This window comes from Pseudochaenichthys georgianus, chromosome 21 (assembly GCF_902827115.2).
Source record: "Pseudochaenichthys georgianus chromosome 21, fPseGeo1.2, whole genome shotgun sequence".
In the NCBI taxonomy this organism is placed as follows: Eukaryota; Metazoa; Chordata; class Actinopteri; order Perciformes; family Channichthyidae; genus Pseudochaenichthys; species Pseudochaenichthys georgianus.
In genome coordinates this window covers 26,966,003-26,978,770 of record NC_047523.1, presented here as the reverse complement: position 1 = coordinate 26,978,770, position 12,768 = coordinate 26,966,003, and the positions used below count along the sequence as shown (strand labels likewise).

At 39.9% G+C, this 12,768-nt stretch overlaps 1 protein-coding gene across 1 annotated transcript in view; it reads left to right on the top strand.

The window, feature by feature from the left end:
* Positions 1–9,923: 9,923 nt before the first annotated feature.
* Positions 9,924–12,768, top strand: part of LOC117466238 (anosmin-1) — a 39,737-nt gene continuing 36,892 nt past the window's right edge. The window contains exon 1 of the mRNA XM_034109379.2: positions 9,924–10,171. Within this exon, the coding sequence (XP_033965270.1) occupies positions 9,980–10,171 (192 nt within the window). The 5' untranslated portion in view covers positions 9,924–9,979. The remainder of the gene's footprint in view (positions 10,172–12,768) is intronic.

Here is a 12,768-nt window from a genome sequence, read left to right as displayed (position 1 = left end):
CCTATCTGGCCTAGTCTGCTCTGAGCCACTTCCCCTCCCCCAACACTTCACTATTTTTCGCTTGCCCGGTCACCCAGCGGTTGATTAATTCTCCTTTCGCCTTGCTCAGTCATTCAGATTTGGAAAGTAAATAACAAGTTGACATCATTACGGCTCTACACTGGTGTGACACATTCCTTTGGTTACCGTACAAACGGCAGTATTTGCGCACTTAATATTCCATTCTTAAACCATAACTGCTTCAGCATCAACTGAAATGTATATTACTGCATGTTGTTATTTGCATAGCCTACTACACGTTTCATGTGAGTATTGGTTGTTGTTTCCAAACAAGACAGTTGGTAGGAACATTAGCCTGCCCTACACTGTAGCCATGTTGGTTGTAAACAGAGCAAAATCTACATATGAGGGTGCCTAATTTGGGGGATTTGTCAACCAAGAGGGAATTACCATTCTAATTTAAAAATGTACATGTCATGTCCATTGGAAAGCCTGGTCGTAATTTAGAAGCAGAATATTTTTGATTACTCTCAGGCCGTAAACAAACAAATGATATGTATTGAACGTTTGAAAGTTACAGTAACTTAATAGGATATGGAGCTTTTATATCAGATACTTTATCTTTTCAAGAGTGATGTAGGTTCAGTCTGTTGGACTGAAGGACAGTATTTCTAAAAATCAGCCAAAAGCCCTGATTATAAACTAAAAAGTCCCCATATGTAATCAAAGACTGTAGGAAAATTGACCTACAGCAAAATCCCAGCAAATCTTTTAGAAGCTTAAGGTCAGTAACTCATTTTGTATTTATTGAGGAAGATGATCAGCTACAGAGAAATATCAATGTGGTGCTCCACTGAGTATGTGGATACTCAACAAGATACCGCATGGGGGATTCATTTCAAACAAACAATGCCTATGTTCATTGTGAAACATATCACCCCGTTATGTCGTTCAGTGATCTATTTCTAAAACTTTTTGGATAACAACATGGGTCTAATGGACAGAGGAATGAACTACAATAATTACATAATGATTTGGTTTTCCATTGATAACAGTATAGCAACATTATGGCTAAATGTTGGTGTTTTCATGCATGGCATTTGATAACAACGAAACAAATATTGAATACCACCAACCCTCTTGATTTCCTGCATAACATACAATGTTTTCTTTAAGATCTTGAACATCAGTGCACCTCATGGCTTTGTCCATTGCCGGGCATTGTTGTCCTCTTTTCTTTCATACACATTTTTCTCTGAACCATAATCCTCACAGGACCCAGCCATAGTGGTATATTACATACTGAATGAGACAATGTAACAAACACACAGTTCAAAGAGGACATGTGCATATTTTGCACGACCATATGCAACACAGAGGATTCTGTCAGAGCTGTTCTCTAGAGCAATCTATATTTGATGAGAGCAGATAAATGGATATGAGCTCATCCCTGCAGCCTGCCAAATAACAGTTACTGAGCGCTTTATTCACAGTTACGTATATAGATTTCAGGGAGGAAGTGAGGAATCTCATTTCAAGAAAAGGCCAAATGAAAACGTTTCCCCATTCATATCTGGCCTTATTCAAGATATGACCTGTCTGCATTTTACAGAATCCTTTGTGTTGCTCCATGCTACTCACTGTAAGATTCATCCCCTTACTTTCTTCGTCTAATGATTACAAAAAATGCAATTATCAATATATTATGTGTGGTTCTCCACATTATGCTTCAATGTTGCTGTGATGCAGTACAGTGTAGGAGTTGCAGTTCACCTGGTTGAACTGGCAGATACTGATGCACACAAGGGCTATACTGCACGGTGTGTTGAATAACAATTTAGTTCAGATGTCTATTCGAAGTTATAACTTTAAGTTCAACATGTATACGCTGAGGTGTTAGCCCATACATGAAATGTTCTTAATAACAAGACAAAATAGATATCAGTTCAATCACCTCTGAGCTTCTCAACTAACAAATAGAAATGTTACGCTTGCTTAAAATGGTCTTCGCCTTTTGGCAAGCTTATTGGAATGTATGGTGGTTCCATTAATTAGTTTGTCATCTGTAGTTGGTATTTTTTGTTTAATTGGATTCAAGGATATACCCCAAAAGTGATTCAGTTCTCTAAATCTGTAATAATTTGTTGTAGTACTCAATTCAGCCCAGCATGCTGTGGAAGGCGTTTTGAAACAATATTGAGTTTGAGTAAGGAAAAGTGAAGAGGAAAGCGTGTTTTATTGTTCAGCTTTATAACAAAGACTATTAAAGTATTAATCCCCATTAAACCCTGCTGCAAACTGCCGGATGTTACAGTCTGCCGGACAACTTCATCTGCAAATAGTAGTCTTCTGTACTGGTTTCCCCTCAATTAATAATGCCCCCTTAATTTATAACCACATACTGCAGCTTAATTGGCTGTCCTTCTCCAGAATTGAACCCTTGGAGCTGTCTCAAAAACAGTACTAATGTCATGCTTCTATTAAAGTTATACAGATATTTGAGCCAGCACTAATAAAAACAGAGACCAAGCATTTGGTTCACTTATTTTTCTTTCTCTTACATCAGCCTTGTGCCATTATAAAAAGCACTGGAGCTGCATTTGTCAAGCAAGCTTTAGAACTGTGGATCTCGCTTGCTTGCTCTTTATTGCATGAATGCTCTGAAACCCAAATCAGTAATCCCCTCACACTGCCTTTTGCCCCTTTCTGCGCTTCTATTATATGCTCTATGGTAGACGCGTTTCCTGCCATAGAGCTGGGGCTGACCTCCTAACAAAGAACAGGTTCAATCTGCCTCCCCTCCCCCAACTCAGGAAGCTGATGAGGGTCACATGACCTTTCTAGACAGCACTGAGGAGCAATGGTAATGTGTACGGGTGGGGGAAGGGTGCTGCAAGTCACACGACTCTTTTTGTGTCGTTATTAGGCTGAGGAAATGCGTGGAAAGCTCAGTTTGTAGCAGGGGAATATGCACTTCGGTATCTATTCCTCTTTGTGCTCTGGTGTCCATTGACATATTGGATTTAGCTCCCTAAGCTCGGCTGAATGGGAGCACGGGGGCCTGGCTGTCAGAGCCAGTCTGGAGGAAAATGATTCTGTGTGTGTGTGTGTGTGTGTGTGTGTGTGTGTGTGTGTGTGTGTGTGTGTGTGTGTGTGTGTGTGTGTGTGTGTGTGTGTGTGTGTGTGTGTGTGTGTGTGTGTGTGTTTGTTTGCAGTTCACTATGAGCTTGTGGCAATGGAGGGAAAAAGAAAGCATTGTGTACTGTACAACACCACCCCCAGTGTCTTCCTCCCCTCCCCCACTGCAACCATCCACACAGCCTGATATGCAGGAGGCTTCCTGTAGTAGCCTACTGTTATGTCATCGTCTACAGACCGATTTTACAGACAAAGCATAGCAAAAGGAAAGAGAAAGACATCTGTATTTACAGGTGTAATTGCTTTAGTTTCACATGTGTGTCTAGACAGTTGAGCTTTAATTTTCTATGCAGGCGATGACAAATGCCACAAACATGCTGTTTATATATAACACTATTTAAGATGTTTTTTTCAAAGAAAATCTAGGTGTTTAAACCACTTTAGGAAGCCACATTCCTCCCCCGTCATAATCAAATTCCTTTGACAGAACAGGGGGAGGGAGAAAAGGCGGGAAAAGCAGACAGATGTCATAGATTCAAGGGTTGAGGACAAAGGTCAAGGGTTGGTGACCTGGGCATCCAACAGACTCGCCTTCTCTTTCCTCCCCCTCTGGCACAAAGACAGTCATTGACTTTACAAAGCTTTTTTTCTTACAGTTACATTTAAATCTTTAAGTGACACAGTTTCAAAATGTTCACTCAAGATGTAGATTTTCTTAGAAGCTACCAGTTTATCAGAGTAATATCCTACATAAACCATAGTAAGCCTACATACTTTTTTAGGAAATGTTCTTCTTAATATCTTTGTTGAAAGTTAGGTGCAAAGATTGACAGCATTCTTCCATACCAGGTTTATCAATTCTTTCATCTTATTCAGCAATAAAGCCTATTTTTATCGAACTGTCAATCCAATCCTTATAAAGTTTTTATATGTATTCATGTCAAGTCAGAAGAGCCCGACCAATCATTTGTGTCAGTTAAATAATTGAGTATAAATTGCAGACATAGCAGTTAGGCCTTTACATTATGTAATTTTGTTTTAACCAGTATGTTTAGAACAATAATGGTTAATACTGATGGAGAAGTTGAATGGAGATCTACGCAGCACAAATGCCACAGATGGGTTTCCATGGAGACCATTGTATCAATCTTGTGATATTCCTGCTATTTATCACAATGTATTAATTTTGTGATTTAATTACATGGCATATGGGGGAGTTGTGCAATAATTTGTTCATACCCAAAATAATTTCAGCTAACATAATCTCCTCTCCCTGTTTTAGTGATAAAACACACCATTCACTTTTTGTTTGCTTTTTCTATTGAACCAAAATAACCCAGAACAACAGAAATATTTTCATACGTATGTTATCCCTTAACATGAAATTACATTCCAACTTTTTCCTTTGAGTTATTTTTCTTATTTCTTGTAAGTTAATGTTGAGTTACCTCATAATAGATCTCTAGAAACCAGACTGGTGAGCTCTTGTGGAAAATAAAGGGCGGGGTTATTGTTCAGTTTACAACCCGAGGGTGTTATAAAACATTCCTGCTGTATGATTTCTAGCTGGGAGAGTCTCACAGGAGCAGTGATCTCCCAGCGACACTGTATTGTTAGCTTAGAGGCGGCATGGGGGATGGGCATGTCTGCGGTGCTGTGGTTCACTGATTTCAGCCTCATGCTTTGTCATAGCAACATAATGCTGTGTAATGGGCCTCTGCACAGCTAGACACCCATTACTACATTGTGACATGTCACTATACATAATCACCCCCCTGACCTCCAGGTTCAACAGATGACATTTCAACAAGCCTGTCATGGTTCTTGTGGTTCCCTCCAAATATGAGTGATGATGAAAACGAGATGCATGGAGCTTTACATGTGGCTGAGAATGATAGGCTTGTATAACAGACAGGAAGGAACAAACTGTGTTATCACACATCCTGATAAAGCCATTCATGATGCCATCTAATCTGTAAAATAAAAAATGATCCAGAGAGCATAACCATCTGGTAACGTTTCCCTGCCAAATGAGTATATCAAACATGAATAAATCCAACCTCACTATGTAAGAGTTGTGTGAATGTTGTGCTAATCTGCCTGAAAGTGTATTTGAAAGCATGTGTTTGTGTGACAGACACAGAGAAAGAGAGATTACATTGAGTTTCAACATGTGTTCTAGTTTTCATAATTTCTGATAATTGTTTGCCTCAGACGAGAGAGCAAAATTCCCCTGATAAATTCCCCATTGTTGGGTATTAAAGCTGGATCATCTCATGGAAAAATATTGTGAGAAAGAGAGAGGGAGAGGTGTCAAAGCACATGTCTGGACCTGAAATTTGTCTGTGGACACATTGCCATCTAGTGGTACAAAATGGTACACTCCCTGTTAAAAAGCATTGAGGTCATCCACATTTGTATAACATGTTTTTTGCCCTTATGCTGAGAACATGATTTGAATCAGTGCTCCATGACTCCCTACTCATGTCTCCTCTTTGTCTATGCATAGAAAATAAACACCAGCACACTTCGTAAAAGGCGCAGTTATGACCATCCAGCCTGCTAACAACCACCAAGGGACACCCTGCTGTCAGTCAACCATCACTGTCTAAACTGAAACCAAAACTGAGTGGGTGGTTTATATGTGAATAACAGCTTGTACTGTACTATCATCCTCCACCATTGCACAACGCAGCATTGTTTTGGGTCGTGGTAAAAGAAGGAACATATTTCATGCAGGCATCTATTTAGAAGTCCTCCACGCGAAGTAGATTTTTACAACCTCATATATAAGATAAATATTTTCACAGGGATAGTTAAAAATTCCCGTGAACACACCAGGAGTGATTACACTTGAAAATATGAATAGACAAAAGAGTGGCTGTATAGCAGAAGTGCTTTTTATCAGTGAGAAAGCCTATTTAGAGATATTTTCCAACAGCTATGTTTTATTTGTTTCAAGAAACAAGCATCCACTCAGGGTTCACCTGAAAGGATAGCTGTGCACAGAGTCACAGGATTAAAGGCGTTACTCAAGATAATAAAAGCAACATCAATTAATTGACCAATGAAAATGTAGATTCTTACCCAAATTATGAAGCACACTGTAAATCAATATCTACCCCCTCTCCTCTGCAAGATATGCTTACAACTAATGTACCTGCTTATCAATACATAAATGTCTGATGGTGAAATGGACATTCAAATGACCAATATTTGGGATAGACTGCTAGTGAAACCGTGTCTCGCTGTAACACGTTTAATGACTCAATACATGGAACAAAAGAGAATCAATAGTCAAAATGCATTTCGAAATATATTTTTATCGTGTGTGCCTGTCTGTGGGCTACTTCACGAACAGCAATGACGTAACTTGGCATGTGATAAAAGGTGTTTCAATTACCTGAGTATTGACTTGAGGTTGGCAGACTTCAGTGTTTCCTCCCCTTCCAGGTGGATGATATTGAAGATATCTTTTGACATGATGTCATTGTTGACATCATGTTTAGCAACATCATTGTTGCTCTTAGAGATAGACCTCATGTTTTTTATTTAGCGTTGGCTGCTGGTTTGCCTGAAGCCATTTCCCTTGTATTATCACTCTGGAAATGTAATTAAATCATAGCCCGTACAGATTCAGCAATGATAATGTCAAGTGTGGTGGAATTATAGACTCACAGCTTCGGTCGCCAAGGGACTTTACTCTTTCTGTTTCATGGGGTAAACCTGTTTTTTAGCAGGTGAGGTAATGCAAACATAAAAAATATATGCAAATATTATTAGAAGTAGAAGACAGATATGTTTTAGAGTTATTAATTCACTTCCGGGTCATAAAACTTCAGTTATCCATGTTGAAATATTACCTTCATCTGCACTAATCTCCTTCTCTTTTATTAGCCGGTGTTCACCACAGAAGCAGGTCGTCTCTTCTGATCCGGGTGGCCTCTCTTCAAAGATGGGAACTCCGAGCCCACCTGCACCTTCAAGGATCAAAGATACTCAAGTGTTTGATCACCATACCCCATCTTTCTCAGGAGTATGCAGGCTGAAAAAAGATACTGGTGTGTAATCTTTTGAGATTCCTTTCTTCAGATCATGTGGTAGAAACCTATACATTTCTCCAGGTCTGTAGCTTGTCCCTCGCCACACCAGCATATCCATCGTTAAAAATACAAACTAAAGCGAGGGGAAATAGGCTGCAGTGTATCAAAGGGAGCTATTGAGCAAAGAGAAACAAAACATCACCTCTTGGTTTGGACTGCACCTGGGGACATCGATCGACTGTTTCTTTTATGATTATAAAAGTATTTTGTGAAAAGCGGCACATTTGGCTTGTAAATTGGGGAGTGGGGATATGACTATAAAGATAGTGCTGAGTGTGAGATCAATAGATGACTGGTAATCATATTTTGAAGAAGTGTTAAGACACTGGTTTGCGTTCGGATATAAGTTTGAGCAATGTCTTCTAAACAAATCAAGTCATAAAAGAGTGGGTGCAGCATTCAGAAAAATAATCTAACAATATGTTGTATTGGATAACAAACCCATTTATGTACACAGGTCTATTTACATTGGCAAACACATGTTGTCTCATGTGACTCATTGTAAATATAGGTGTGAAATATTGTAGTGACGTGAGTAAGAGATGAAATCCAGTCAGAAAAACATCCCTCTCTAAGCTTTATAGTCTTGGGTTCACAGCTTTTCCCAGTCAATGAAAGCATGGCGTCGGAGGGGTACGTGTCCCACAGGCTGCAGGAGACATCAGGACCGCACACAGACAGTGTGTTTCCTTCACTGCACACTATAAAAAAAACCACCACACATGGCTGTAATAAGCCAACAAATTAAGCCATTATGCTGTTTTTAAGGTACACAGACATCCGTGTTTAAATATTTTAAGAGTAGCAAGGGATCTCTCCCTCCAAGTTACATTGTGTGTCTGAGACCACCAGGGAAATGATTGGACATCTATCTTATCATGTGAAAGCTGTGAGGTGATCTGTATGATAAATAGCCCTACTTTAGCAAAACTATGAGCAGTGCTCTCATTACAGCGGCCTGTTTACTGTCACTGAGGAGGGTGTGGAGTACTCACGAATGACATGGGGGTATGTGTCTGATGTTTTTTATTTTTTTTATTTCACAATCTCCATTAAAGAGCCAGTGTCTGCTGTTCAGGATGTGCTAATATGGGCATTTTACAGTTTCAGTACAGAGGCATGGGTCGAACTATTTGGCTCAATGCATAATTGGCCAACGGCAAGATGGCTACTTAAGCCAAATCTAATGATGGCGTGTAAGTGTGTGTTCACTCCCACTCTGCACAGAGTTTAAGAGCAACTCCTATAAAAGTTCATTATGTTGCTGCTGTAATGGGGTTCAGGGAAGTACTCCATGAGCTGACAAAAGCAGGGGTGTCTTGTAAACCCTCGAGGGAACTTTCTAATTAAATACTCACTCTTTAACACCAATAAATAGCAAAGGATTTCAGGCTTTTCCTACATGTCATATTTTCTCCATACCTCAGGCCAGAAGTTAGTAGTCCAGCTTGAGGAATTTAGTGAGGATGATTTTAATAGTTTTCCGAGTAGATTTGCTTTTCCAAGCTACTGTTAAACTGGGAAGTGAGAGCTAAAGGGAAAGGGCTTCCCTGCGATGTTGGCAAGCTTCAGTAATGCCATATGTGAGGGTTTGATACAGGAAACCTGGCTTCTCCACATTTCTGATGAGTTGTGTCATCGGTAGATGGCAGTAGGGTAAACCCTCCTGCTTAGCAGACAGGTGTGTATCTAGCTTTCCATTGTGCGTCATGTGTGAATAAGTAGATGGAGCATAATTATTACCGTCACAAACCTTTAACTGCCAACAAATTAATTAATTTATGAAATGAGAGAAGGATCAATGGAAATGAAAACAAAATTAATAAACAAATATTTTTAGCAAATTTTTTCTTTTTTTAATGTTCCATAGTTATAATATCACATATGATTACTGAGTTCATTATTTACCTTTTAGTACAATTGGGAAGTCAACATTTGTATTACAGGAAAAGGGCACTTTACCAAGGTAACTCAATAAGTTCAGTTCTGGAGACACTTTCCAAAGTTTGAATAAAATAACCCCGATCAGGTGAGATTTAAATTGTAAATCAGAAAGTCTGAATTACAAACTTGAGACTTCTATTTCTACTTCTACTTGAGTATGCTACTGATGAGACACATTAAGATTCTAATTCCCCCATCTAAATTGATCTACAATCAAACATTGCAGCAGTAGGCTACATAACAGAATGAGATTTCCCAACTATTAGATGGATAGATACATTGGGTTTGAACAAAACAATAAACAATACACAATTAGCAGGTGTAAGTGACACTGGAAAAAAACCAATAAAAAAACCTGCATATTTGTAATCCAAATTGATTGTGAACTTTAAAAAAAGGTTATGGGTTGATTTTGTGCAGATAAGATTTAATTATTAATTATTAAATAATTAACACAATTATAACTTATTTGTATGTATACTGCTGTTAAGACCATTACCTATTACAAGTCATGATTTTAGATCTTGATTTCCATTATTTCTGCTTGCAGCCCCTCTCTGATCACCCTGGCCATGCAGTGAATACAAACGGTGCTCAGTGTGCAGGACTCTGCAGCAGCTACCTGCTTTAACGCTCCTCGTGTCTGTCAGTCACCGCAGCATCATCCAATCACAGGGCGCGGGAGCCCTTGACTCCTCCCCAGTGTATAATTGAAGTTTCTTTAGTTTCTCCGGCGGAGCCTGCACGCAGTATTGTCCGATCCGTGGAGGGATTAAATACACATCTGCGGGACCATGTTTTCTATGAGCCTGAACGTGTGTCTGACCCTATGTTTGTGGATTACAGCATTAATGAGCCCGGGAAGTGTGTCTGCGAGGAAGCAGGACGACTCTTTCTTCACTGGCAGTATTTACCGAGCAAGATGCGCCTCGAGATGCCTCAGTCTGCACATCACTCGCATCTCCGCTTTTTTCAAGCACTCCCAGGTACGAGTCGAGCATGTGGTCACAGACCCTTAAACTTCTGGCGTTGGAAATTATGAATACACGCGCTGTTGTAGCAATTATTAAATGAATGAGAATGTGCTAGATTTATCCTTCCCACACAAGTCAAACCTGTTTCTCTTGAGCATATTTTAAGCAGACAGGAGCAGGTCACTAATGGTGCTGAATTACTTTCTCACTTTTTCTCCCACTGACAAGGAAATTAAACATTTTCTGACGACAAGTGTCAGCAACCTAAAAACACCAGCACATTTACACATTTGCATGAAGCTTTGAGTTGCTTGTAAAGTTGCCACATGCAGTGAATATTTGACCGTGTAGAGTGGGACGCTTTGAAATATATCTCATTAGCCCCACATATTGCGGTATTTCTGGGACTGAAGGGTGATGGAAGCTTATCAGTTGAGCCAGTTTCCATTCATTAGTTGCTAATTTTTGGAAAATGAGACACCCTTTTCTGCCAGTGCAAATGACACTTAACTCCTCTGACTCTACAGTGTTACTTACTTGGTTGCCCATCTATTTATATGGCATCTCATATGAGGAAAACACTGCCTTTTTAATTCAAGTTCAGAGTGAGCATTTTACAGCGTGTCCCTAAGAAGCATTGTGGTGCAGAAGAAGCTCATCCAAATGAGCTGTATTCTTTGTATGTTGTCAGAAGTTGTTTTTCACCCTCCACTGAACACACTGTTCTCTCCCTGGACTTCCAATAGAAAAGGACTGGTCACTGATCCTTCTCCCCTTTGCTCCTTTTCACCAGCTATCTATCTGGTGACCGCCTTTATACTCTCTTCATTTGCATTTGCAAGGCTTGTATTTCTCAAGGTGCATTAATGAAACCGTAATTGTCAGAAAACACTGTGGAGCAATTTGTCATTAGGTCTAATGAATCAACAGAGTGCATTGCTTGTTTCTTTGTCACCAATTAACTTAACTTTGAAAGCAATTATTGATCTGGTGTGGTAGTTCTCAAAGCATGTCTGTGAGACCGAGAGACCTACTGCAGTTAATTATGGCAATTTTAGTAAGGGGGCAATGGGGCATATACACCGGGGGGGGGGGGGGTGAGGGATGAATACACTTTACTGCAATTAACATCCTGGTAGGACATAAAACAACAGTGCTGTGCATCCAAAGGACACAGATTTAAAACAGTGTTTCTTAATTCACTTGGCAAGTGTGGAGGGATTTGTTTTGAAAAGAATCCAAGGGTATATTGCTGCTCTGGGTTGCAACGTTTGGGAATTAAATTAGTCACCAGCTGACAGAGAAGTCAAATAACTGGTGGAAGTCTCACCTCTAATGAACAGCTAATAGTCTATATAATTGACTGCAGAGCCTCTGAGTCTGAGGCAGCCTTTTTTCAGTGAGGAGAAAATGAGAGGGAGGTATTTGTCTAAAGAGAGGAGCATTTCTGTGGTTAGTGATAAGCAAGGTTGCTTGAGCAAGCTTTTAGGTCTAAGAATAGAAGGCAATTGTTGATAATCTGCAAGGACTGTCTTATATGCACTGTGTTCTCAACAGTCCTTTCATGTGAAAATGGGGGGTCTGGTCAGCTGCAAAAACATATGGCTCTCCTCCCCCCTGCCCTCTACCCCCTGGCCCTGCCAATAAATGCCAGCATCACACCTCATAGGCATGCAGAGGAGGATACATGGAGCTACTGATGCCGCTCCTCCGAGGTCACCTTCCTGCTAAATGCTTGCGCCCAATTGTGCTAAATGTGATAAGCTCTAATGTACCGTTGCCACAACACTGGAGCATGCTCAGTCAGCACAACCTACAGGTGGATCTTTTTCCTCGGCCAGATCTTATTACAGCACCGGGCCGACAGCTCCACTCCAGTGATTGATACGACAGACCTCTTAATTCAACTCGGACATCCTTCAGGGGTCATTTAATACTCGATAGGAAAACCAAGACAAGCAACACTTTCCATTTTTAATGGAAATGAAATGCCTGGGCTGTATGTCAAAGCTGTGACTTTCGCCTACCGTTCCTTCACATTTTATTGTATCAACTCAATATGTAGTAATCTATACGGACCACTACTTATTTTGGTCAGGGTACAAGAGACAAATTGCACTCTTAACACATTTTGCGGCTGGAATTTAAAACTCTGTTTTTCATTTCAGCTTTAATATGATCATTCTGTGAATACTGGAACGATACTTGGAGAATTTAGCACTTGCAGATGTTACGAACACCCATGTGTCTTTCCTTTTTATGTGGCTGAATCGGATTGCAAATCGGAGACTTTTTTTTTTAATCGTAGCAAATAATGAATTAGTGTGAAATGGAAACAAGCATGGAGTTGCAGAGTTAGGAAACCCACTGGTCGTCCATTGGTTGACAGATTTATAGCAACTGTAGATTTATTGATGTATGTAATAGTGTTTCCAAATGTAGATTTATTGACATTTTACTCCACATTTGGAGAACTTGTCACCCCAGTACAATAGACAGAGGGGAACACCCAACCATAAATATTAGCCTCGGACACTTTAAAACATTAAGAGCGAGCGGGGAGCCCTGTGCAATAATGTATTCTGAAAGCATCAACCTTGTAGTGGATT